At 41.1% G+C, this 26,990-nt stretch overlaps 3 protein-coding genes across 7 annotated transcripts in view; 1 reads left to right on the forward strand and 2 right to left on the reverse strand.

Annotated features, from left to right (window-relative positions):
* Nucleotides 1–7,994, reverse strand: part of LOC142366558 (protein phosphatase 1A) — a 42,551-nt gene extending 34,557 nt beyond the window's left edge. For 4 of the 5 annotated variants that reach the window (XR_012766846.1, XM_075448473.1, XM_075448474.1 and 1 more), the window contains exons 1-5: nucleotides 7,597–7,994; nucleotides 5,138–5,991; nucleotides 4,925–5,042; nucleotides 3,078–3,189; nucleotides 2,871–2,928 (exon numbers count right to left, since the gene is read on the reverse strand). Coding sequence is in view for 4 of the 5 variants with exons in the window: in XM_075448473.1 (XP_075304588.1) it covers nucleotides 2,871–2,928; nucleotides 3,078–3,189; nucleotides 4,925–5,042; nucleotides 5,138–5,974 (1,125 nt within the window). In the remaining variant the exon portion in view is untranslated. The remainder of the gene's footprint in view (nucleotides 1–2,870; nucleotides 2,929–3,077; nucleotides 3,190–4,924; nucleotides 5,043–5,137; nucleotides 5,992–7,596) is intronic. The other variant, XM_075448476.1, reaches the window with a different exon arrangement.
* Nucleotides 7,995–14,258: 6,264 nt separating this feature from the next.
* Nucleotides 14,259–17,974, forward strand: dhrs7 (dehydrogenase/reductase (SDR family) member 7). Its single transcript, XM_075447751.1, has 7 exons — nucleotides 14,259–14,484; nucleotides 15,570–15,722; nucleotides 15,849–15,955; nucleotides 16,204–16,443; nucleotides 16,637–16,759; nucleotides 16,847–17,062; nucleotides 17,684–17,974. The coding sequence occupies exons 1-7, from the start codon at nucleotides 14,355–14,357 to the stop codon at nucleotides 17,723–17,725; spliced, it is 1,011 nt and encodes a 336-aa protein (XP_075303866.1). The 5' UTR covers nucleotides 14,259–14,354; the 3' UTR covers nucleotides 17,726–17,974.
* A 54-nt stretch (nucleotides 17,975–18,028) lies between these two features.
* Nucleotides 18,029–26,913, reverse strand: pcnx4 (pecanex 4). The gene is made up of 11 exons (XM_075447750.1): nucleotides 26,770–26,913; nucleotides 24,737–25,511; nucleotides 24,475–24,654; nucleotides 23,572–24,110; nucleotides 23,332–23,432; nucleotides 22,994–23,116; nucleotides 22,553–22,913; nucleotides 20,688–20,791; nucleotides 19,445–20,538; nucleotides 19,172–19,358; nucleotides 18,029–18,976 (listed from the first exon to the last, which is right to left on the reverse strand). The coding sequence occupies exons 2-11, from the start codon at nucleotides 25,432–25,434 to the stop codon at nucleotides 18,725–18,727; spliced, it is 3,639 nt and encodes a 1,212-aa protein (XP_075303865.1). The 5' UTR covers nucleotides 25,435–25,511; nucleotides 26,770–26,913; the 3' UTR covers nucleotides 18,029–18,724.
* Between the last annotated feature and the right edge of the window lie 77 nt (nucleotides 26,914–26,990).

Here is a 26,990-nt window from a genome sequence, read left to right on the forward strand (position 1 = left end):
TCGGAGCTTGTTAGAGGTTGGGGGAGGGACCTGAAAGTTGTATCAGTTTGAATTTTCCGACTTTAGACTCGCAATTTTGAAAACCTGCCAACGGCAGCTTTTCAACATATTATTTCCCAAAATCGTGTTGTCTGAGATTGCGATTTTCGGTCGAAAATGATAGATCGTTCAGCCCTAGGAGATGTTATAAACTAGGTCTCTCCTAGTTCTTTAAGAAAAATTGTCCAACTGATCCAGCGCTGTGGTACGTTTCTATACTTTCATTTTCCTTTCTTTGTTGTGGCTCAAAAGATTAAAAAAAATAAAAAAAGTCAGGCAGGATGAATGCAAAGGAAGTTCACCGGCAGTTCATGTCAAGCATGATATTTTCTGCCGCAGATGTTACAATTTTCCTCAGAAAGATAATATGCAACACCTACTACTGAGTCACCAAGGTTACACACAAAGAGGAAACAGAAGAAGTATTCAGCTGGGTTAATTTACTGCCACCAAAACATGTGCACTGTCGTTGTGTTGCTGAATAAGTCTGACATCGTGCCGAGAAGAATTTAATTACTAGGTGTGCTTTTGTACAATACTGACTTGTGCCAAAAATAAAAAACAAAACAAGATATCGCTCCAATTTAGCGAAATAATATGTTGAATTGCGCTGCTTTACTGATATATTAAAAACCTAGAACTCCACTGTACTCTGTGTTCATTTTCAGTTTAAAATGGACGACTGAGGTTGTTTCTGAAGAAAGTAACATAATGAGACCGACACGGATCAACTTCTATTGTGTCACAATTTCAGAAAGCAGAGCGGGCTTAAACGTCACGAAAAAGATTCAAAAACACAAACTGCTGAAAAAAGGAGATGTCCATCCAAACAGAAGAGCCAAGCGGGATGAACTGGTTAGACTACAGGAACAAAGACGGTTCAGACAAAGCAAAAGAGGAGCTTTTGAAAATAAATTTACATCCTGAATGCCCAAGTGCATATGAGCATATTCACAAAACCTACAACAGTTTGCAAAGATAATAAACAAATGATATGCAGTGATAACTGGAACAAATCAACACTGCACCGCATCCTGCAATTACAAATAAACGTGCAAATATTGGGAAACCTTTCCCAATATAAGCAATTTTTCACGTTGGCCTCGAAATGCAAACAAAGAGGAATGAACTTGAAGCCCAGAATTTACTCTACTTTCACGAAGTGTTCTGCTCCTTCAGCTTTTGTTGCATTTTTAGCACGCTGCTAAAGCAAAACCTGCCTAGGAATGATGTAGTGAAAACCCAGACCTGAATCCAACTGAGTAAGTGGCAAAGTGTGCCAAGCTGACAGAAACATGCCTCAATAGATGCAGAAATAGGGGTAAACATATGCACAATCAGGTTTTTCTTTCTCAATTTAAAGAAGAAAAAATGAAGGAAAGTAATAAGACTTATTAGCTGCGAGGTCAATTAAGACCTTTAAGATTTATTTGCAGTGGGAATGCAACCATAGAAAAGGCTCTTCAGTCGCCATACAATTCAGCAAGCTCCTGTTTGGTTTCAGTGTGTCTAATCCTTATAATTTTTTAACATAACCAACATCTGGAAAAAATATACACAGAATGTGTGTTATGTATACTCTGTGTATAATGTACATTGTCAGCTAATTGGAATTCTTTACTTCCTAAGAACCCGTACACACAGAAACGCTACAGCAACTCCTCCTTCAACTCTTGACTTACACCTCGACTTAAAAGGATCATTTAACGGCGTGGAGTGACCCTTTCGAGTCCACTCCGCCCCTCAGTTTCTCAGAGGTCAAAATACTCGACTAGCAATCTTATTCTCGAATACTTACATTTTTCTCGTCTGCAGTTGGACCAGGACGGTCCCTTTTTAAGGTTAAGTCCTGTTCCTTCAGCCCGAGTTGTTCAAACACGCATCGCAGAACACAACGACCGCTGCTCAGTTAAAAACACTTCTGAGAACACGCATCAGAATTTCTCTGTAACGTGTTCTGTGTTCTGTTAAAGTTTTCACCAATGTTTGTTATTATTAACGGCAGATACCATTGCTGTATTGATGGGGCATTTAATGACAAATCGCAATTCCAAACTTCTGGCTGGTAAGAAAATAAAATAAAGCCAACTTGACGTTTGGGGTACAAAACAGTAAACAAAGTACTGAGAGAGCATTATTAGGTGGTTTATTTGTTATGTTATGTAACAAATGATGAGATTTTATAGTATATAGATTTCATAGTAAAGCAAAAACAAGAGAATGAGAGCTTTTTAACTTCCCACTTCTGAGGTGCAGCGAATGCAGCATCGTCTGTAGTTGAAAGTTAAGAGCAGAGGAGGAGAATATAGCTCTTTTTTTGTACTTTTGGAAGTCATTTAAACTATATACAAGTGCAAAATGGCAAGTTTTAAATGGAAATTAAAAGAAGGCATGTAAAACTCAATGACCTTATGTCGTGAGAAATTTTAACAGGAATAATAAAACATAGTTTTTATTTAGACAATCATGACCGTGTCATTCAGTTGGTCCTTTTTAAAGAAACACTAATTAATTCAGCTCTGAATAAAACCTGCCTTGCAATCAAGTTCTGGTCTTTTGTCAAAATTAAACCAAGTAATATTGCAAGTTTTATAAGAGTTACTTAATGCAAACAAACAGAACCATATTTACTGCCATCATGAGAAAAGTGACTCAACGCAGTAATGAACTGTCCAGAGTCAATCCATAATCCTATTTCCCCTAATTCTATCTTTCTGGATACAAACTACATGCATAGGATGAGTTGAACTCGGTCACACATCAAAACCATGCAGACACCAATTATAAAGACGATTAAAACAAAAATATTCAAAAAGTAGCTGGATACTTACTGTGTCATCACTTCGGTATGGGTTAAGTTTGTTGTACACGGCTTCAATAACACTTCGTCTGAGCAGAAGATAAAAGTATGGATATAATAAATATTCATTGAAATGGAAATCTAATAACTGGCAATGACTGAGCTGGAAATCACTTGAGAAAAACTTGCTAAAGTCAAAATGAGATTGCCTTCCATTCCAACCATGAGGATCACTTACTTGCTTGCCAGCTCTCCACCAGGGGGGAGGTTAGGGATGCTCTCAGATGCTAACGTCCGCATAACATGGACCAAATCCGGGACACCTTCATCCCCCTGCTTTTTCAGGATCTCTGTAAGAAAACATTTAAAGTCAAGTTCAAGAAGAGCAAAGCAAGACGAGTAAATCAACAGACAGCATTATGCTACAGGCTACGATGGAGCATGAATTCTGATAATAATGGCTTTCTGAGATAATTAGGCTTGTGCTTTATTTTTGAGTGGATTGGGCGATGGTCTTTTTTAGAAAATAATTAAGTTTTATTTTTCCTCCATTTTGGCCTCACTGGCATTCGTCACCAAGAGTCTGGTGTCTTCTATATTCACTGAAAAGAACTTCCATGCTTAGCACATGCATGGCAGCGACATTACTGCCTGCAAGTCACTTCGCTCATGTCATGAACCGTCAACCAGCTCAGAATAAACTGTATCAAACACTGACCTGTAGGTCATTGGTAGAGGCTGATTAACGTGAAACTGATTGCAGAGTGCATCTCTACAAAGACTGTATTAGAAACTTCTTAGAGGTCCACTTTTATCTTGTTTAGGCTGAAGCCTTAGGGTGTAATAGGAAATAAAAATATTGAAAAGTATCACACTGGTCCCAATTCTTTATTGCTGAATACTAAGAAATCAACTAAGTAGATAAAAATAAAGGCAAACATGAAAAATTTGTCCAGGACCTGGAGCGGTTGAAATACCCCGAATATGCGCCAGATCACATGTGCTAAGTTTTAATTGGTCGATCTCCTTCAATAATGTATCAAATATTCCAAGAGAGCTTAAATCTCATACATCTAAACATCAACAGCCGGTGAAATCAGCAATGCAGATGCTGCAAATTTGGCTTCTCTGTTGCCCTTTTTTGTTTTTAAGAGACCAACATTAAAGAGATCCATTACAGCCCAGTTGCAGTCATGATGAGTTACGGTGAGTACAATCAGAATTAATGTTACAAACATAAGCTCTCTGATGAGTTCTAATAACAGTAGAGCGTTCGTTTGCAAGACATAATTTATTCACTGAACCTGTTTTCAGTGAGCAAAGTCATATTTTCAATTTATTGCTGTACAGAACACGACATTATCTTAAATATAAAGCCTGACCAGAAAAATGTGAAACTATAGAGTCATTGGAAACTTCTCACTTCATCGTCAAAGAAGCGTAGACCAAAACGGGTGTTTTCTACACAAATACAAAATATAAATGCCTTTGAACTCCACATAAGAATTAAAAATTTAGCAGTCGACAAGAGTATTCAGATCAAGCTCAGATTAACTTCATGTGAATATGTAAGGAGTTTCTTGTACTCTTTATTTATTTTCTTGTTCAGTCTCTGGCACGTAGAGCGGTCATCCTACGAACAGCAGTGCGATTCCCAGCACTTCCACATATCAAAGTGTGACCGGGCAACACATCGAGCCACTCACTGCCCCCACCCATATGGTATTTGATGCTATTGTAGAGCACAGCGCATGTAGAGTGCATATCCAGCAGATAAAATAAGAATCGCTGTGTGAGTGTGTGTCGAGTGACAAAAAAACACATTACAAAGTGTTTTGTGAAACCTAAACCCAGGTTAAAAGGCGCTATGCAAGTGTGACCTCTTTATTATTTATAAGACTTCCGCACATCCCTAGTAGGTATGAGGCATATCAGAGTTTGTGAACACATAAATTGTAGATAGTCTAACATTTTCATCTAAATGTCTTTAAATGGAAAATTGATGTTAAGTCACCTTGAATATTAAATTAGTAGAAAAATAAAACAAAAAAACGTTCTGCTGTTCTAAATATTTTCTAACCCTACCTTCTACTCTGGCCTCCAGATATTTGTCCAGCTCAGCCTCCCGCTTAACTGCTTCTGGAGATACCTTTGGGGCCCCAGGAAAGCAGAGTAAAACAACACTCATATTATCCCGGCTTCCCTGTGAAAAAAAATGAAGAAATAAAGAGAAAAATTAATCAACTTGACACAAACCAATTCAACAGCATGTCGGTAGGTTGTGCGGACATGTCGTACCTTGTACAAGCAGGTGTCAACAATTTCATTGCTGACTTTTTCAAGATCATCTGTAACCTCCATCCTTGACCTCACAAAGTCACACAGTTCCTCATTGGCCATGACATCCCAGATGCCATCACAAGCTAGTATAATGAATTCATCTTCACCCTCGCATCTCTCTATCGCATACACTTCAGGCTCTGGAGAAACAAGCTGCTCTGTCGGGCCTTTTCCGTGCACGCACTTGTAGTCGAAGTCTCCAAGAGCTCGAGACACAGCCAGAGAACCATTAACTCGCTGGATCATGACTGAGCCGCCGGCATTCTGGATCCTTTCCTTCTCCAGTGGGTTGCTGGGTTTGTGATCCTGTGTGAAGAAGTGCACAACTCCACCCCTGCTGAGGAGCCCCCGTGAGTCGCCACAGTTGATAAAGTAGATATGGCTTGGAGAAATCATCACTCCCACTGCGGTTGAGCCGCTGCGGTCCACGCCGTGCTTCTTCTCAGAGATGGTTCGCATGTGTTCATCAATCTGCAAGAATCCTGTGCGGATCCCAGTCTTCACACTCTCCACAGAGGTGTCCTCCTGCAGAGCACTCTGGAAGTCTGAGTTGGTGGTGATGTGCTCCAGCAGGTGCTCGCAGCAGTACTTGGCCACCTGAGAACCGGCATGCCCATCATAAACAGCAAAGAATGACCAGAGATCGAGACCCTGAGGCAGACCGATTACTGCTGTGTGTGCATCTTCCATCTCAACCCGCCAACCCTGCATGCTGCTGAGCCCATACCTCAGGTTGTTACCCTCACCATGGGAATTGTATTTTTCCATCTTTGGTTTGTCCAAAAATGCACCCATTGTGTCCCTCTAACAGCCTGTAACACAAATCATAAGACAAAGATGTTGATAATAAATCGCAGAATTTTTGTGATTTGTTCATAACCAGACGTTTGAAAAGGAATAATCAAAAACAAAAAGTGCTTTCCAAAGAAAAAATGATGTTGTGAAAATTTCCGCCATAAACAGTGCCTGACTAATCACCATCAGTAGTATCTCATTCTGGGGCAGTCAAATTTTGCACACAGGCCACAGGACAGACGAACAGAACATCCTCAGTGTGAGAGGACCAGATGAGGCGATAAATGAAGAGCCAGAAGAAGAGAGCTGCCTTTCTCCTTGACATGCTCTACACCTGCTTAAGAAGTTCAAACTTCCTGAGTGAATAACTCACTTGCGATATGTTGTTGCAACACAACTCTTTCAAAATGTAGAGGACGAGCTACATCCCAATTTTCGTCAAAACAAACTGTCCCCTGTTCTTGACAAACAACACTGGTATTTATGTGGTGCCAGCTGAGAGCCAAACGTGCAACGAAGCAGTAAAATTGTGAAAAGAAGACAGATATGCAATCTTTTACATCATATACATTGAGGTATGCAAACATTAATTTTCAAAAAACTCTGTCCAATAATGTGATGTACTTCTTTTTGAGCTTTGAGTGAAACTGAGGTCCACTAACCTGGCATGGTATTGGAGTCATTTAATCACTCATATTCAACTGTGAACACAGTGTAAGTATATTTAAAGTTATGTGTCTCGGAAAGACTGAAAATAGTTATTGGCTTTATTCTGAATCATAAGGTTAGATTTATTTCCCCCATACTTTGAAACTGCAATGAAAATCTAAATTGTGTCTAACAAAAATAATAACGTGTTCATCGGATAAACATTTGAGCACCCTTTGATATATTACTCGTGGTAAAAACAGACACTAGCTCTTCGATCCATTTGTGGCATAAGATTAACATCTTGGAGCTGAGTTCAAGCCCCTGCTCCAATCCAAAAATAGATCTGCGTACACATTTTGGCTACTTATTAGGAACGCTGCTAGTCTTGATCAAATTGAAACGCCCTAGAGCGACCGGCTGTACAAGTTTAACACCAAACGCACTGATATGGAAAAACGTAGTCCTTTGTGTTAAGTTGGATACCACAAAAACTGTCTGACCTTCGCAGTTCTGAACTCTTCACCACAGCCAGTCAAGTAATACAAGTTACAGTCAGGGTTACATATCTAAAGCTAGCTACCTGACTGACCAGGTTCTTGGTAACTAGTACAAAACATAACATCCGTTAAATCCTACATTAAAGCTTACACTGAAATGCGCTAGTTTACATCATATCAAGCACCAGTCAGAAACATCGAGGCTGGTGGATTTGAGGAGAGTTAAGAGCCGTACCAAGTCAGGACGAATACTCAAATAAACAAACAGCCTTGCCTATATGCGGGCCTTGACCCTTGTCCCTCACAGCTAACTTTGACAGGCCTGCTTTACCATGTTGTGCTAACATAATTTTGAGGCAAGCAAAGCCATCGGCCTTGCTAATGTACTAACGATATGCTAGCTTAGCAAGGATAGCTAACTGACTAGCTGTCCTCAACAGTTGTTAGCTAAAGAGTAAACATTTCATGACTTACCAAACAACCAAAATACCAGTTGACAGCAAGGCAATCTGAAACAGGGACAGGGACCGACTGTCCGCAGTTCTCACCAGAGGATGTACTACGACGATATATGGGGGTTTGCGGCGGTGGTTTAGCTAAGCTAGCTAGCCTGTTAGCTAGCAATGAGGAGTCGTCACTTAACACTCAGTGCATGTAAAGTGTGTAAATGCGGAGGTCCCTCTTTGCGTGCGTCCGTGATGCATTACATTATCTCAGCTGGCGAGCTAAATAATACCCTGATTTCTTGTGGTGTTTGGGGGCCAAAGCTTTATGCGGCCAAGCCAGGGGGAAGCTGAAACGTCTGCCCCAGCCTCTCCACTTGACAGCTTGACAGCCTGCAAGCTAACGTTAGCTGCTGAGGAGCATAGAGCACAGAGACAGGACCCGGATGTTACAGGCTGCGTATTCGAAAACATGACATCATTCCTGAGGAGCTGAGGCTACGCGGGCTACTGCACACACGTGCACAGAGAGTGTTACACAACATTTTAGGGCTCAAAATATGAAAATCTGCTCAAAGTGTCACAAATGTGTATTTGGGATGAACGTGGCTCTTACAAATATCATTATGTATCTCGAGTGTGGTAAATGCATATGACAGTTTTCACTGGAGTCACTTCGACTGGATTAAAGGGATTGGATCTTGAGACCAGTTGAGTCATAGCGTTTCCATATCTTGACCCACGAAAACCTATAACCAGTTGGAATTCATGTAAATTCTTGATATTTGGAAAAATGTAAACCACAATCAGGCAGAGAATTGAGGGTTCACTTGCACTTGTCAAATATACTCTAAACGTCAGGTGCACTTTTTATTCTTTATTAGTATATGTTATCATTAAGTTAATCAAAATGCAATGAAGTGTTAGTTGTAAATAGAAATATATATAAATAAAAATGTTTGGAAATATTTTCTGAAATCATCATAGTAATACTGACAACACAATCCAGATTACCTGTAATCCTTAACTTCCTGTACTTGCACCCCACAATATGACAGTTAGTGTTGAAAATTTGACTAGATAGGAAGAAAAAAACAAGAATACAATATCAAATAATGTAACCTTAAATAGAAAATGGTGGTCTAGCCTTACCAAATCTGAGAGACTGCAACTGTGTAGCCCAATTAAAATCTTTGGTATGTTTACATGTTCTCCCCATGCATGTGTGGGTTCTGTCCAGGTTCTCAGGCTTTGCAGCATCCAAAAACATGCATGTTAGGTTAATTGGTGGTTCTAAGACCCTTGGAGTGAGTGTGCATGGTTGTTTGTCTCGTTTGTCCCTGTGTGGCCCTCTGATGGACTGGGGTCCCATCCAGGGTGTAACTCGCCTCTCATCCAATGGCAGGAAAAGGCTCCAGCACCCCTGCAACTCTGAATCAGATTAAGTGGGTAAAGAAAATGGATGGATGGTAATGTTCTGTGACTCATTGTTTACGGCAAGGTTGAAGGCTCTAGAAAATGGCAATTTAAGGGGGGCACCAATACAAGTAATGGTAGCAGATACTAAGGCTCTGAAGACCTGGCAGAAAGTAGTTGAAAGTAGTAGATGGTGTACATATGACACAGACTTTATCCCAAGCAGAACAGATGTTAGATTCAATGTATGGTCAAGCCCCTTAGACTCACAGCCTACAGTTATTTCACTCAAAACAGGAAAATTAAAAGTTCTGAAGCAATTAAAACAGAATATGGATTGGAGTGAGACATTGAACAAATTCAAATCTTTGTGGAGGGATTGGAAAAGACAGGCAATCGCATATCTTTTTTTAAAATATTTTTTTGGGGGCTTTTTATGCCTTTATTGCATATAGGACAGTGGAGAGAGACAGGAAACAGGTGGCAGAGAGAGGGGGGGGATAAGACGCAGCAAAAGGCCGTCCGATGTGGGACTCAAACTGGGGCTAGCTGCAGCGAAGACTATAGCCTCTGTACATGGGGCGGCTTCTGTACCCACTACACCACAGACCACCCCAGGCAATCCCATATTGAATATTTTTTACAACAACCTATAAATCTGGATTTATAGGTTTATCTGGATATTGTTATAAAAAATAACAATATCCAGGTTTTATAAAAGCAATCAGGAATTTTTAAAGGTGAATACATGTCATGAACAAATGGGAGAATGGTCATTTCTGAAGATGAATGGAAAAACATTTGCAAATCACAACAGAAAACCACATTTTCCCTCAGACGGACATAATTTAGGTGGAAAAATTTGACAAGATTTTTCATCAGTGCTGCCTATAAAAGGCACCAAGGTGTTGGTATGCTGTAGCTACTGATTATCACCTGATTATCACTAGGACTAAATCTTAGTAGCAGGGAATCCAGAAATGCTTGGAAACTGTATTCCAGATTACTTTTCCATTTAATGCCTTGAGATTGTACGTTGGAACTAAATGCTCGTTGTTGTCCCAGCTGTGAGTGACTTGGTCTAATAAGCTGGGCTGCTTTTAAAAGACGCTGGAAGACGCAACCGGGGAGCCAGTGGAGCCAGCTATTGTAGAGTGTTGTTGCAGTAGCTTGTGCATGTTGTCTGAAGCATAACTTTTTCAGTGGAAGGAGGTTGACGGTTTGATTTTGGGTTTTGTTGGTCTGTTATTCATTTAGGTTCTTGTTTGTCCTCAGCAGGTTCCGTTGGGTTTGTGTTTTTCTTCTAGGTTTTGGTTGAATAATATTACTTTTCTTTTCCAATAAATAACCATTTAACATCAGCCATCAGTTCTCATTGTTTTATTTCCTCAGCTCGGGACACTTTATTGTTACCCCGGAACAGTGACACAGAGGCCAGACTTGTTTTGAAACTGTGGATATATAATTTGTTACTGAGAGGATGATATCATTTATGTCACAGACCTGAGGGGATAAATGAGGGTGTGGCTTTGTTTTGATTGCTCTACATAAATGGACTAATAGAGTAATGCTTGGTATAATAATTTGAAGTATATTTTGACTTGTATGACATACTGATACTGACTTAATGCTTTGTAAAGGACTATTAAAAAAAAAAGATATAAGAAGATTAATATTACGAAGAGGTGGTCAAAAACGTCAACTTTACAGTGCAAATGTACATTTCACCAGGGATTAGGTGAAACCTGTACATCACTTTGTACAGTTTCTCTCACCCAAGAAGGAGCTAATTTATTTATCTTTTCTCTTATATTTTTTTGGTTGAATTAGACTAACAATATATATTTCATTCTAAGAGTGAAAAAAGACTTTCCAAAAGTACCAAAAGCAACACTGTGGACAAAGGTATGTATTTGTTGTTAATACTTGACTTGAAGCAGTAGCAAAGTATATCAAGTTAAAACATGCATAAAGAACAATCACTATTGTATACGTTTTTTAATTCTACAGTAAAAAAGTCTGAGTCCTTGATACAGCGCTCAACTCAGGTCAACTGCTCTTGTACATTCGACAGACTGACCTTTATAGACCAGAAGTTTAGAACCACAAATGTTCTATGTCGTGAAAATACAGTACACCACAGTGAAAGAGTGTTATGCCCTGTATAGGAGTGGCCAAGACACAAGACGAAAATTAATCATCATTCTCAGGTCTTAAAAGTTGATCTATTCTCCAGGAGCCAATCCTCTGTGAGCTGCTGGAAGTTCAACCAATCGCAGCCCGGCACCACCACACTAAGATTTGCATAAATTAAGCAAAGCATAGAAACCATTATAAGTTCCTCTATTGCCCTTTTTTCCAGTTCCACCTGTTCCTTCTCTGTTGACCTATGCATCACTGAGAAATGATAAACCTTGGGCAATCTTCTCAAGATCCCAATTATAGGGCACTTTCTCTAAACTCAAGTCTGACAGATTTTAGTTTTCCCATATCTGTTCAGAAAGAGAATATATAAATTGGAAATATTTGTAAAGGAAGTTACATCAGAACCCTTTAGTCCTTTAGCTGAAGTTTTGGTTTGGTTGTAGCCTGCTTACAGCAAATACTTAAGTCGTAATCCTGTGAGTTGAAAAGCTGAATAATCTTTAACAAACTGTTGTTACATTGTATCAGCTCTGTTGTGTCTCATATCCATTTATTTACTCATTCACCTATTATGATTTATTTTTGCCACTGCAGACTTCTCAGTGTTATGGGTGAGTCTGGTAGGAAACTAGCTGGAGAGAATAAAATTTCTAATTTGTAAAGAGGGGAGTCCGTTTAGTGTCACTATCAAAACAGATTATGATCTTGTGACAAAAAAAATAAATAAAAAGTTCAAGCCCATACTACACCCATCTAAAGTTTCATAATGCTTTTTGGGGAGTGTTGGTTACGTGTGAAACCCCAACTGAATGGGTACAGACACAGACTGAGGCTCTTGTCTGCTAACAAAAGCAAACTGAATAACCTATTTTCAGAGACAGGGAACCAAAATAAAACGACAGGTTTGAGTTTTCTGTGTTTGTTTGTTGGTAGTGACTTCAGACACAAAGATAAATGCAATCAAGTACAGAAAAAAAGGGTTTTTCCCATGTATTCCACATTCCATATGTTATAAACAGTAAAGGAAAGGGTTAGAAGGCAAACAGCATGACATGGCCTCTTCGAACACTTCAACATGACATGCTGTGCATATCATGTCGCCATGGGACTTAGTAAGTTCGTTCCATTTGCTTTCAGTCTCACTCAACTGTGACCAGATAAAATCTTTCAGTTATTAATTCTTCAAGATAACGTCAACCTCAGGGATGAGGATATTCTTGTTCTTCCACTTCGCTTGATAGAGAGGACATTGCAACGGGATAAAACAAAACTGTGATTCAGTACTTTGGACCATAACAGCTGCTCTTCTGTAATGCAAATCTTTCTCATCATTTTCTGTTAAAAAACAAGACAATGTATTGGAGTTACATCTCAATCACAATATTCAAGCTACTATTTCTTATTAACATAATAAAAAACAATAAATACAGTGTGCATAACCCATAAAACACTGTAGTTTCTTTTTTCAGTATATTACATTAAGATGGAAAAATCTGAGAGAAAATAGATTTCAAATCCAACTGTTTTCCAATTCTCAGGTTTTTCCATGAATTTTCAGATTGATGTCCTCATTAACGACAGTGGCCAAAGCCAGCACTCTTTGTGGTGTGAGGTCATTGTTGATGTGTACCAGGCCTCGATGGAGCTAAACCTCGGAACACTCTCTATAACCAACCAGGTGCTGCCTCACATGACACAGAGCGTGAGAGGGAGTTTTGGGACTGTTTGGCCTCAGTGGGACGCCCCTGGTGTCAGGACACTCTGCCAGTAACCGCTCTGTTCAGGTGTAGGGAATTCAGATGGCTGCGGATTTTTGACTGTCTTCGTTTCAAAGCCTATTTCCTTGTCTTCCTTTTGATATTTCAACTTCTTAATACAGTTCGTGTAAAGTTAACTTGTGGGAATACCAGCGATGTCAAGGAAATGTGTAATAATCTTATTATGATGAAGACCCACACAATAAATCATTAACTTTCAGAAAGCTTTCCCTTGTGTACATAAGGCTGAGAAATAGAATATCACTGTCTTTACCAAATATCCTTATAGAATAGTAGTATTTTGTGGATGACTCTATTTCACAAGTTAGTGGACCTTTTTCATCGTTTCATAGTTTCACAACGGGGAAAGCTTGGTGCATTTGTGCAAGGTGGCTCACTCTTATGACTTAGTAGGACGCTCAATAAAACCCACCAGCATTTTTTACACCTGTATTCTCCGCTGCAAAGGTTTGCCAGGACCAAGAAATGTTGTGTGCAGAGCCTTTTTGATGTAAATAGGGACGGGGCTGAGATTCAGTTTGTGCATACGTCCACACCTTTTGTAATGATTGAGGCCATCAGCTGTCAAGCCTCAAGAAAATGATCTCCTCTATTGTATCATTCTATAAATCATTGTACGCCGTAGTAGGAGGGGACACAATGATGTTGATCGAGAAAATATTGTTTTTATTAAAGTTTTATAGCCTATTTTAATTAGTAACATAGTGTGTACATATGCACGCAGGCAAAATGTTTTCCACATTTAGTGGTGTGTATTTGAAAGTAAAACAATTCAAAGAGAGTAAAGTGTTGGCCTTTGATATGACCATAGCAAGGTCTGATCTGTATTGACAGCCCTCTGCTCTGAATGGCATTAAGGGTGACTATAAACCTTTTTTTTTTCAAAATGCACTCTCTTTTGTAGCAGTAAGTGCTCGTGTTGTATTTTACTTCCTCTCTTGTTAGATTAGGAAAGCCTTGATAACGTGAGTGCAGAGGGTTGCTGGGCTGATTAATTTCCCATGTTAAAGAATGAGTTATTCATCATTGACTTAAGTTGTAAAACTGAAGAATGGTTCAAAAATTCTCCCCCAGTGTTGTACAAGCGGTTAGCAGCAACAGTAACCATCTGATGCAGGTAGTTTCTGCTGACACTATGCTCTTTCTGTGAGTGACCACTTAAAAACATGCCACATGCAGCCAGGTGTTGTTAGTTTGGCCAAATTCTGTTTGTTAACAATTGCTGGTCTTAGATAGCTTGTAAGTATATTTTCTTAATCAGTGCAAGAAAATCCTGGTAAGGATCCCAAACCCTCTGCTCCAACGAGACAGATAAGCGCTGGCACTGAGCTTTAACTCTGAAAATCTCAGAGGAAGTGACGTCGTTAGCCTTTAGCTGTAGCTTTGTTTTGATTGTAGCTCGCACAGCGACACACGTCTTCGTGTCGATAACCCCATTCTTTCTTATAACATGGATTGGTGCATCGTGTCTGCACTGTGGTACTTTATACCAGTTTATTTAGCCATTCATGTCCTGTGTTTCATTTTTGCGGATGCAGACTTCACTTTGCTGCGCGCGAGCCTGATGGGACACAGGCCAGGTGAGTTCATGAAATGTACACACCTGCCCCAGACTCTCCCAAACACTTATTTGCGCATAAAGAAAATACGTTTAACTAGGGTGACCATACGTCCGTATTTCCCGGGACATGTCCGTATTTCACGGGACGCCCGGGACAGGAAGTGAAATACGGACGTGTCCCGGGAAATACGGACGTATGGTCACCCTAGTTTAACGACAAACTCAGCTCTGGTGAACCTTCTATAAAACTATATCATCCGGTCACATATCATGTCACACACCAGCAAGCCATCGTCCAGCTGTTTTCCCACCAGTGGTCGACGATACTGCTCCCCCTCCCCAAAACTTTTGAATAAAAATATTAGATGCACAAATAAAAGGTGCAAAATACTATTTGCCAAAGGTATGTGGAAACCAAATGTGATTCTTCTCCGTGTGTAAAATAAACCGGTGGCGTTGAAGTTATAGCTGTTAAATTAATACTGAGAGGTAAAAGTATAATGTACCAAAAGAAGAAGTGATGAGACAGCACGCGGCTGCATCAAGACTGAAACCTCCACAGAGTTGTTTTAGCAGAACTTCTCATGTCAAGGATAATATCATTTAAATTCATTATTTTAGTTAAGATGTAAGATCTTTAAACCCAGTCCAAGGCTGTGTTCATGTTAATATTAAGATTGACACTTGTGAAAATTAATCAGCTTTCAGCTACCACTTATGCGGTGTTGACAGTGCTGTTGACAGTGCTGTGTGTGTTTCACTGTGTTTTTGTATGTAAAATCCTGCTCTTCTCTTAATCTTAATGCCTTTGAGTGTGAAGAACAAAAAGCATGTGAAATGAACAAATTTACCCCTGGTGCTGTATCATTTCTTCTTTTAACAACACCTCTAAGTGTTTTTCTTAATGTAAGAGTTCAGCTGCTCAGTTCAAGGCTTCTTTCTCCTAATTCTAGTTGCAGATGTTTTCCGTTGGTCTGCTGACAGGCCAGTTTAGCACCTGGACTCTTAATACTAAGTTTCTAAAGTTCTAAGTTTCAAGAGTTGAGGCAAAACAAATATGTATTTTTCTAGAATGTGTTGACTGATCTGACTTGTGTTGACCAGAGACCAAGCTGAAAGGGCTGGTGGTGTGGGTCACTGGAGCTTCCAGTGGTATTGGAGAAGAGCTGGCCTATCAGTTGGCGAGGTGTGGGTCACGTCTCGTTCTGTCCGCTCGACGGGAACAAGAGTTGATTAGAGTGAAATGCCGCTGTTTGGGTAAGAGATTTATTTTGTATAGCTTCATCAAAAGAAACCATTCTTCAATTTCACAAGTACTTATTTTTCTGGGTCTCGTTCAGCTCGTGACTCGCTGAATTCTTTTTATTTGTTTATTTTTCCAAGAGAACTCCAACCTCAAGGATGAGGACATTCTTGTTCTTCCACTTGATTTGTTGGAGAGGACATCGCATGAAGAAAAAACTAAAACAGTGATTCAGTACTTTGGGCATGTAAGGCCACTGCAGTTGCTCTTCTGTAATGGAATCCTCTCCCATCTTTTGATCAAAAAAGGGAAGATTTCTATTCAAATAGCTAATAAACACCTTATTTGTCTTTTCTTTTTATTTATTTTTTTACCCATCAATATTTCTCACTTGACCGGTCTCGTAAAGCAAATAATGTGCGGGTGTTTTTATGATCACATGCTGGATGATTCTTTCAGATCCTGCTGTTTTTTTTTCCCCCCATGCCTTTTCAGGTTGATGTCCTCATAAACAATGGCGGCCGAAGCCAGCGCTCTCTTTGCTTGGAGACTAGTGTTGATGTATACCAGGCCTTGATGGACCTCAATTTCCTCGGCACAGTCTCTATGACTAAGCAGGTGCTGCCTCACATGACACAGAGAGGCACAGGGAGTATTGTGACTGTCAGCAGTGTGGTTGGCCTGGCTGGGGCACCCCTGGCAACAGGATACTCTGCCAGTAAACATGCTCTACAGGTGAACTGATTTCAAATATCTATACATGTGTTACATTTGTTCAATATTAGTTTGTTTGGAGGAGCAGATCAGGTCTTTTTGAATTTCTCCTTAATGTTTTGTTAGTTTTACATGTAAAACAAATATCCTTAGAGGTAATAATCTGTCTTTCATGTGTCTGTCATGTTGCTTATTGTAACTGTGATGTCCGCAGGGTTTCTTTAACTCCCTTCGAACTGAGCTGACAGACTTTCCAAAAATACTCATCAGCACAGTGTGTCCAGGGCCGGTACAGTCACTGATTGTCGACAATGCATTCACTGAGGAACTTAACAAGGTAATGCATTTTATTTGTTGATGATTTACTTGAGCAATGTGACACAAAAAGCTACTTTTGTTTTCAGTAACCAGTTTTCCTTTCAAGCCTGTTGCCATGGTCGGTAACCAGGAACACAAGATGCCAACAAGCCGGTGTGTGCATTTAATGCTGGTGGGAATTTCCAATGGTGTCAAGGAAATGTGGATTGCTCAGCAACCCTTCCTCCTGTTTTACTACGCCTGGCAGTATGCGCCCACGTTTGCCTGGTCCATAACAGCTCTGTTGGGCAGGAAAAGGGTGCAGAACTTCAAAGCTGGTCTGGTAGGTACATAACCTCTATATGTTATTGAGGCAAATTGCCCTTTACTTTCAGGGGTGGGGAAATCAGTATGTGCATTGAATTAAATGGAGATATTTTAAGGGATGACTTGACTTTGCAAAGAACTGGAGACTGGGGCACTCTTATTGTGTGAATGGACTGAAAATACTTGGGGAAAAAAAGCAGAATGTGGCTGACGCTATGGAGAGCTGTCTCTGAACAGCTGGGAGGGCTCAGCTGCTACTGACCTTGCCTGAGCCTAATAAGAAGGCGGTGGCAAGGGGATGACATTGAGCGTTCCTCACAGTACAGACTGACCAGTGTCTGGTGGCCTCTGCTGGACAGTGACAGCTGAGAGCCATGAAGGAAGGACATGCTCCAACTGGTCAGCCACTGTGGCGTCACATGCTTCTAAAGGGTCTGGATTGAGAAAAGAAAGAAAGGCCATAAAACCCTCTTAAAATCAGGCAGTACATCTCAACAGTGAGGTCTCTGAAGTTAAAGCAATGCCAATTACTTAAGATTTAAATATGATTGTTTTAATTCGTAAATAAAAGTGATTTTGATTTAATTTAGGGTCGTCACCAAACAAAAACTGCTAATCCGCTTTTTCCCCGTTGCAGGATGCAGACTCTGCATACTTCACTAAACCAAAGACCTCCTGAAAGTCACCCCCTCAAGAGGAAGAGGTTTCATTTCATTCCTAGCATTGGATGCATCTGCTAAATGTCCGCTTTCATGTCTCCAAGTAGGAAAGATTTAAGGACCTTGAAAGCTCTGTGCTCTTTTTCCATCTCAAATGTAAACCAAGTCTTCTTTTTGTGGCACACAACCTTCATGAAAGCACATAAGGGCTGAGGACTGAATGTTTGCACTGAACTTTTGAATGCATAATAAAATTAGGTCTAGATCAATTTTTGCCCCTCTACTTTGTCTAATGAAACATGGCAAGTCTGTTTTTGCCAACCTATTTTATTACAAGTATACAAGGTTACACATATAAAAATTAACATTATGTACAAGAAAATGTGGACACATTCATTTAATTCTTCCTTCTAAACTGTAAACAATTGAATTGTAAACAAAACAACAGCACTAAACACCATACACGTACAGCAACACATACCCAAGGCACATCCTTTAACAAAACATTAAAATTCTTGACCCTTTTTGTGGACATCGGGGGGGGGGGTAAAAGAACATTAAAACCAGAGGTATTCAACAGGTTTTTTCTGGAGGGGAAGCGGCTACATTTTTCACTGTTTAAGCACAATCATTAAACCAAAAAAACTTTGTGCTTTAGTGGAATCCTGTCATTACTTACCTCTGTTCTGGGGGATCAAATGTTCAATTTTTATTTTCTTGTCCCGCTTGAGGAAGTCGTCTACATTAACAGTTAAAAGTGGTTAAGATTTTGAAACTTGTCGAAAGCGGTGATGCCACCACTTCTTCCTCGTGATGAAAGAAATAAAAAAAACTGAGAAGTCCAGATAATGTGAGAAAAGAAGAAAAACAGGTTTTCTCTTGACTCAGGACACATTTCAAAATAAAGTTTGGAAATTTACATTTTGCTGTGGCAGAACCAACTGTAAAGAAACCGCATTCCCCTGCAGTCTTTGTTTTAAAGAAAAAAAAAAAAAAAGGGGGGCAGATTGGACCACAGGTCAGAGGCTGGGAAAGTGAAGTGGGGCTGATGAGTAGATTGGGTATCCTAAAGGAGGATCGGCTGCCTGAACAGTTAAGTTTCGAAGCATGAAGGGGTGAGCCTGGATGCTGTAACGCTCCTCATCATCATTTGTAGCATACAAAAGTTCCCAGGAAAGGTTAGCCCACTGGCCTCGAACCCCCTCTCCATTCAGACGGCCCACCTGCACAAGCTGCTCCTGCAGGGACAGGACTCGCCCCGTGTAGGTGCCCTGTGGAACAGGACAGTTAAACGGGTAACATTTAACTGAGGACTAACCAAAGTCAACTTAAAATCATAATTTGGAATTATCTTATTTACAATTAGTGACCAAATAAGGTTACAGATTGCAGGAAAGGAATTAATCCTTGTTTAGATGTTAAACAAACAAACAAAAAAAAGTCAGAATGATAATATATCCAGTTACCATAGTGAGGTCATGTCCCAAAGAGAATAGAAAAGGCTTCTCCTGAAGGACACTGTCGTGCCAGCCTTTTTCAGTCACCAGGCCGATGTACCAGTCCCTTTCGTATTCCTCCAAAGTGCTGAACAACTCCTCTGGGGATTCCATTGGACCAAGGCTTGCCTGATCAAACAACAGCTTGAAACTGAACCTGAAGGCACATAAAATCAGAGACAGATCTCTCATGTAGCTTCTGGTGCAACGTTTTCAAAATCTAGAGATCCACAACAATTTTACCTGAAAGCCTGAAGTGTCAGCTGGTAAAGTTCTTTACTTGAGGACAGCCAGTCGAGTCCCTCCGTCCACGGGACATCTCCACAGTAGAGCCTGTAGATGTAACTGGGACTGGTGAAGGCAGACTCTGCCCCCAGTGAGATGAGACATGAAAGTGCTACCTTAACATGCAGTTCTTTCAGAACCTCATCCTCCTTCAGAGCTTTGGTCATGTCCTCTGAGGTCTCCCCCTGCACAGCTAGCCCAAACCGCCCCAAGGTAAAGCGAAACCATTCCTCTGGAAATAAAGGCCTAAGAGACAGCAAGCGAGATGGGAGTAACGGTGCCGTCCTCCACCCTGCCGGTAGGTTGAATACCTCAGACTGGGGACAGCTGAAGTTCAGATGAGGGCTCTCTCTGAAGACCTCTGGATTTCTGCCTTTATCGACTGCTGGCATCCCGATGCCAAGTCCCAGGGGCTGCAAAGGCTGCAGGGCAGAGAGAGCCATGTTTTCAAAAAGACTGTCCATTTCTACGGAGCCTGGCAGAGAGGCCCCTGTCTGTAGTGCTGAATGTCCAGGTTGGGCTTCTGCAGTCACTAATGCCACAGTCCGTCTGGCTGGTTGTGGTCCAAATAAGTCATCCTCATCTGACCAATCCCCAAAAGAAGTCAAACTAGAGCTGTCCTGTCTGAACCTGAGAGAAGACACATTGGATTCTACCATGACAGCTTCAGATGGCTGATTACACGTAGTTTGGGCTAACTGCGAAGACTGAGACTTCATGCCTCCAATCCCTGACCCCTCTTCACTGCTCCATAAAAATCCTTTATGCCTCTGCACACAATATCGGAGGAGCAACCAGATCAGTGCTTTCATGAAGTCATCCTGAAGTTTCCTCAAGTTCTCGTGAGAGTCAATGATCCCAGAGAGGACATTTCGGGCGTCAGAGTAGACTCGCACTTTAAGTGCAGCACAAGGGGTGAGGGCGTTTCCCCAGTGCAGGTTAAAGCCTTGGGGGAAACCGAGCCGCTCGGGGCGTTCAAAAGCAGCCTCGAACACCTCATCCACCCTCCGAGCCTCCACCGTATGGCAGGATGTCTCCTGCAGCTCAAGACCCTGTAACAATTCAATTCAATTCAATTCAAAAATACTTTATTTATCCCAGAGGGAAATTAAATTAAATTAAACAAACCACACAACATTAAGTAGTACTGCTGTAAAATGCCTGCAATGACTCTTAACTGGCAAACTCAAAGACACAGTACCTTGATGTTGACTGTACAGTAGCCATATCCTCTCTCCAGGATCATTATCCAAACCATGCGGTCCTGAAAGCGGCCGAGGAAATGAGAGCCTGGAGCTAAAGAACCTAGAAATAAAGAGAAAATCAGAGACATCAGTGCATCGATGAGGTATGAGGACAAAAAAAAAAAAAATGGAGAAATAAAACACATACAAATAGAAGACTTGGAATATTGCATGATTCTGCATCATGTGTCCCTCTGCTGGCTATGAGGATAGCATGCCTACTGTGTGAGCTGCTTGGAGATGTGTAGTATCAAAGTAGTAAACAAAGGTCACTGTACTGGCAGGACTACAGAGAGCTAAATATTACAACTGCTCTTGTCCTCAGCTTGCCTTTACCCCCTAAAACCTTCATCCCTTTTACACAATGTGAGCTTTTCATTTCCAAAGACAGAAGACAGACATTAATTTCAGCACAGATGCACAACAGTGGCAAGGTGAAGGAGACTTTCGTTTTAAGTTGACTAGTGCTTGTGTGGCTCAAGGATAATGTCACGTCCCATAACGACATCTCAGAATAGTTCCAGCCGCTACCTCATGATGCGAAGTGACAGATTGGGCAGATTCCTTTCCTGCTCACTGCTCCATGGCCCCCAGTGTGAGCAATGCAAAAGAAGAATACAAACTGCCATCGTTTGACTTCGAGTGTCAACCTAACAAGCGCCTATTCTAAAAAATGCATCATAGCTACGGCTTCCAAAGCTCACATTAAACAATAAGACAGTTACATCATCTCAGCATTTTCATTCTTTTTTAATCAGCAACCCATAAATACCAAGGTTCTATTTGCACCATATTTTCCACTTGCCCCCACAATCAACCACAGAACAATATCCTAGCAGCAGTGCAGTTAAGCCTCGGAGTATTATGCAGCTAATGTTGTGGAAACATTTGGATGTAATGAATACAGATAGGAGCTTTTTTTTTGGGTCACTTCACAGGAAGCTCATGTCGATGATGTAAGCTCACATTACTGCCAGTACTCCAAAAAGGCTGCTCACAACAGCATTCCTCCTGGAATTTAACCATATGAGGTGATGCTTCAGTGCTCTTTGATCTGCATACAGAGGCCACTTGACCCAAAGGAAAGGTCAGTCACTACAATTACAGGAGAAGTCAAAACACGGTAGTAAAAAGAAATATTGTCTAAATAATATTTCTTAACTCTGTTAAGAACTACAGAATTATGCGAGCTCTGTTGACTGGTGTTTGTGCTGCAGTGGCCTGCAAAAACTTTATAAACTGTCAACAAACTTAATCAATTAAAGCCACATTTAGATCAAATGTAATTTGAAATCATGGATTTTATATTATTCAGTCTCCCAATTAATTTAATCAATTTAAAATCTGAAAGCAATTGATTTGATCTGGTTTATACTAATATGACAAATAAATGGTAGTCTTATCTAGACAAACATATGAGAACATATACAATATGAAATGAATTTGGCACAGATTCAATGGAATTTTTACAGGACATAGCCATCCTTTTCACATAGCGGTCACATCACATTGGCGCAAAAAAGACGTTACAGTTAAACCGCTGCTGTTCTCATTCGATAATTCACACAGACGAGACAGAAGCACTTCAAAGTCGCATCAGTGTGTGCTTACACACAACAAACTGTGCTGGCGAGAGTGGTGTGTTCCATCAAGCTAAATCGCCATCATGCACACACACCAGTTTAGTTGTGTGAAAACCTCCACTGGAGGCTCTAAGGCATATCAACAACAGGACATAAAGAGAGCTGTAAGAAAAGGGCTACAGACACTTTCCTAACAAAACGATCACAGGCTGAAAAGATACCAAGGATCAACCACTGACCAAGTGACCCTCTTGCAAAGGCCGTCCTCAGTGCAGAGGCCAGACTTCCACTCATTTGCTGGTAGAAGATCGAGTCTGGACAGGGACAGGCGGTGCCCACTGGGCCTGGCCAACTACGCTGAGGCCTGGGAAACCCCACAAGGAATATAGGTAGAGTGAAGAGGGGCAGCAAAGGAGCAGAAAGCAGGGCGGAGAGGGTCACCACTGCCAGCAGCAGTGGGCATAGTGATGCGTTCAGAGCCAGGAGAGTTCCAGCTGACTGACGCCGCTGCTTCTTCTCTGTCCAAGAAGTCACTAACACAGTGAGTGTGAACTTCAGTTTGGCCAGGAACTGGCCCAGCCTGTCAATCAGGAGGCCCACCTTGATCAGAAAGAAAGGCAAACATGACTCATCTACTGGACCAGCATCAATATAGACTAATGGATTTATGTTGAGCTCACCAGAAGAAGTTGAGCTCCAGTTCCTAAGTTGCCCCACCCAGGTAGCGTATTGTTTCCAGCTGCCAGTCGCACGAAGACCACCACTACCATCTGGAGCAAGGCATCCTCTGAGCTCTGCCACACCTGGCAAGTAACAAAGAGCACTCTGATTAATCACAGCTCAATATTATTAAGAGAAAATATGCATTTTGAAGTAGTTAGGTCACTTCAGTTTTATTCTAAATGAAGATTTGTGATGTGTGCTGGCCCCATTGAGAATCTGCCACAAGTTACATTAAAAACATCTGCCTTATATAAAGACTTTCTGTATCACATGGGTACTTAAACTGTGAGTATACCACTCTAAAGGCTCGTGTGAATCCCACACTGACGGAGACCCTGTGGATCGACTGCAGAGATTTGTCCATAGTTAGAAAGGCTATCATTGCAAATGGAGACACTGTGAAGTAAAACACAGAAAAGGTTGGTCAGTCACATTCACATACAGAGGTTTATTTGCAGGTGTTTTCATATCTTGTACATATGCAAACATTTGAAAATAAAGATTAAATAAAATGTATACATTTTAACAGACTCACCAAGATAAAGAAGGACTCTTCTGATAGCAGCAGCTATGTACAATCCTCTATTATTTTGTTTGAAAGTTTGCACATTGGACATGCCTTTAGGGTAAAAGGGATTAAGGAACACTCCTCCAAATATATAAGCCCCCTGGATCTCTCTTAGAGCCCAGCAGAGGCAGAAGAGTACGAGGAGGAGGTAGCTAACAGGACCTTGGGGTCCTGTAATCAAGCTCTGGGACAGAACTGAACCGAGGAAGTGAAGCAACAGTCCTGCCTCTACCATTGCCATCAGGAGCAGGCTCAAATATAGCAACAGTTCCCTGCAGCCTAGATTCCAGCCGAATGAACTGGGAGAGGGAGGTAGCGACCCCCCTCTGCGCAATCCATGGTTCTTGAAGGCTGCGCTGGGACCTCTGCAGAGAGTGCCAACTTGGCTAAGGTCCAGGCTCAGCAGAAATCCCGTAGAGATGGAGAAGAGAGCCACACCCAGTGTTGATGGGATGAAGTAATTACAAACAGCTACGCCGGTGGAGATGCCAAACATTAATAGCAGCCTGTGGGACAGAAGCGCACATACAAAAAAATTAGGACTTATGAAACACAAATTACTATCACACTTGTCACTTCAGTACAACTTTAAGAATGTGATGACGGCTGATTCCGCATGTCATGTGTTTAATCTTTTGCAAAAGCACTGAGGCTACAGCTTTAAATGTTGTTATTCAAATGTTTGGTGAAGTGTGGACCGATTCTAAATATGAATGGCTTAAAATAAGAGATAAAGAATGTTTAAAATTAACCCCCCCAACACAAAAAGAGATTTAAAATATGGTCATTTAAGTTCTTTATTTGTATACAACCATGTTAAATAATCTGTATTATGATCAGGGTTAACTTGGTTATCATTTCAATTTGTACCTGAGGTTGCTAGACATGGGTGAGCCTCCTAAGCCAAATACTAGAGCCTGCTCCATGCCCCAGAGGAGCAGGGCATCTAGGGGAGGCAGTATACCGAGTGCCCACAGCAGAGGTAGGAAGAGGAACAGCACATGAAGAGTCTGGCTGGCCAGATGGAGTTCAGGGACAGGATCTGAGAACCTACAGAACAGCAAAATATTGACATTAATATGACAAGAAATGCTAAGTTTTCTTAAACTAGATTTGTTTTCGTCATGCTCACCGATCAGTCAAGTCCACAGCGATGAAAATAAAAATGTAGAGGGGTCGGTTGAGTGGAGTGATCTCATAAGTGTCCTGTGCTTGGAAAGTGGCCGTCTCTGTGGCCGTATTTACAATGAGGGAATACTCAGCTATGCACAGAGTCACCCAGCTAAGGACAAAAACTACCAGGGAAACACCAATGCTGCCATAGAGAGCGGTCAGTCTGCCCAGGAACACATACCACGTCCCAAAGCCGCAGAGAACTCCAGCTAGAACTGTATGTAGCACCACATTAAGGCCAAACCGCTTCCCTGGAGCAATGAATCGGACAGTCTCTGGGCTGACACAGTGGGTAAATTCCACTTCCTCTTCATCAACTAGGATGTTGGGTGCTCCAAGTCTCTCAACTGCGCCACTCCTCCGAGCAGCATATAATGCCAGGGCCTGGACACCCGCTGCAGCCGCAAACATAAGCGTACCAGAAAGCACAGCAGCGTGGAGCTCGTGAAGCAGCTGCAGCTGGCAGAGCAGAGTACCGATGCCCCCAAAAAGCCATGGTGTCAAGAACAAGACTGCTTGATTGACATATACATATAGTGGGGCACAGTAGCCCAACTTGAAGCGTGGACCTCCCAACACTGTTTGGGGGAAGCGCTTCCAGAAGAACTCCTGCTTGTACTCATTAAGAAGGGGCACATCTGGCCCCATTCTGACCATTCCCGAAAGGGTGGCAGGTCATCTCCACACAGCTGAAGGGAGGTTTCCATTCATCATCTCAGTCGCAGTCAATGACTCTGCAAAGAAGCACATCTTTAGTTAGCCAAAGGACAACAAATAAACAACAGAAACAGTAAAGCTGGGTCTGCCAAACATATTTAAGTTACAGTTACATAATAAATATGGGCCTTATGTGCACTCTCAGCTTTAATTTGAGCATACTTAACCTAAATTTGAAGATTACTTTTAGAATGACTTTTAGCAGCTATGTGTGCAGTTTTTTTCGAATGCTATTTGACAATCAATTTAAAAATATTTTATGGACAATAATGGGCTATTTGTTTATTATTTCTAGGTGTGCGATGATTCGCAAATTGAGACCAAAACTGCCACATGAATTCCCAGTCTAGTGCTACATCCGAAATTCTTCCCTGTCTCTCTGAAGTGGAAAGGCTCAGAGTTACCTATCCTCGAACTGACTGGGGTGCATTTCACTAGCTTAAGATATAACTCAAGAAAGAAAGACCAAGAAACTAAAAACAACAAAGCAGCAGTAAGGGCACTGTAAACCCTCATGAAAGAGGAAACCTGTTCTTTGGTGATGTCCATTAGCTCTAGATTTCAGTCACTTATGGGTAAATGGTTCACAAGTAAGTATTAAAAATTCACATTTAATTTGTGATTATTCGATTTTGTACTAACTTCTGCCTACAATCTGGATATGATTACAGAATTTGGTAAACAGCTATATTAAAAAAAATAAAAACTTAATTATCCCTGTCGTACAATAGTAACGTCTTGGTGAATTAAACAGTGTCAGAAACACATTTTAAACTACAGTGTACCTCTGACCATTTTTTGTTTGGATGATTCTAATGAGAAAAATGAGAAATGAGAAAACATCACCTCTTATTTGTGTGTGTCACACTGGCCACATTAATTTGTCACGCATGGGACAGAATTGGCAAACACCCTTGGAATAATACGTTAAAATAAAACAGGCACCATCTGTATGTTTATTATGTTTGGCACAAAAGGACGTTCAAGAGCAACAGCTACTGAGTTACCAAGAGAACACAACACAGCAACAGTGGCTTGTGGATGCGCTAATGTGAGCTCACCTGTGCACGGTAGCAGCTGGAAACGATTCACCCACTAAACCAAATTAGTACATTTATTACACTAAACTGTTCCTTACACACTATTTATGTCTATTTACCTTCGTTAGCTCTATTATTGTTAGCTAACGAAAACAAGTCAGCTTGTTTCTCCGTTAGCTTACTTTTATTAACAGGTAAGTAGAAGCGGGTTGACAACCGTGGGAGAGAAACTTACCTTCAACTGCGGAATGACCAATATGCTGTGTGCAGTGTTTTTTAAGTCGCGGTTGAGATATTTTACAGTCAAACGAGCGGGAATGGTCAGCATTAACATTAGCTGCTAGCTAACCACTACAAAGCTAGCCGACATCGGCATGATACACGCTCGGAATGTAACCAATCAAAATGTAGTGTACGGAAGAGCGAGTACTCTGATTGGCTATTAGTGTGTAATCC

The sequence above is a fragment of the Odontesthes bonariensis genome, chromosome 17 (genome assembly GCF_027942865.1).
Source record: "Odontesthes bonariensis isolate fOdoBon6 chromosome 17, fOdoBon6.hap1, whole genome shotgun sequence".
Taxonomy (NCBI): domain Eukaryota; kingdom Metazoa; phylum Chordata; class Actinopteri; order Atheriniformes; family Atherinopsidae; genus Odontesthes; species Odontesthes bonariensis.

Bases quoted from the DNA above. Each gene is read 5' to 3' on its own strand.
- pcnx4 (XM_075447750.1), bottom strand. From the start codon at position 25,434: ATGGTCAGAATGGGGCCAGATGTGCCCCTTCTTAATGAGTACAAGCAG. The intron at 20,539-20,687 runs GTACTGTGTCTT...GAATTGTTACAG, and splicing joins ACTGTACAGTCAACATCAAG to GGTCTTGAGCTGCAGGAGAC. The intron at 18,977-19,171 runs GTAACTGGATAT...CCTGTTCCACAG, and splicing joins TGGGACATGACCTCACTATG to GGCACCTACACGGGGCGAGT.
- dhrs7 (XM_075447751.1), top strand. From the start codon at position 14,355: ATGGATTGGTGCATCGTGTCTGCACTGTGGTACTTTATACCAGTTTAT. The intron at 15,956-16,203 runs GTAAGGCCACTG...ATGCCTTTTCAG, and splicing joins TGATTCAGTACTTTGGGCAT to GTTGATGTCCTCATAAACAA. The intron at 16,444-16,636 runs GTGAACTGATTT...TGATGTCCGCAG, and splicing joins CCAGTAAACATGCTCTACAG to GGTTTCTTTAACTCCCTTCG.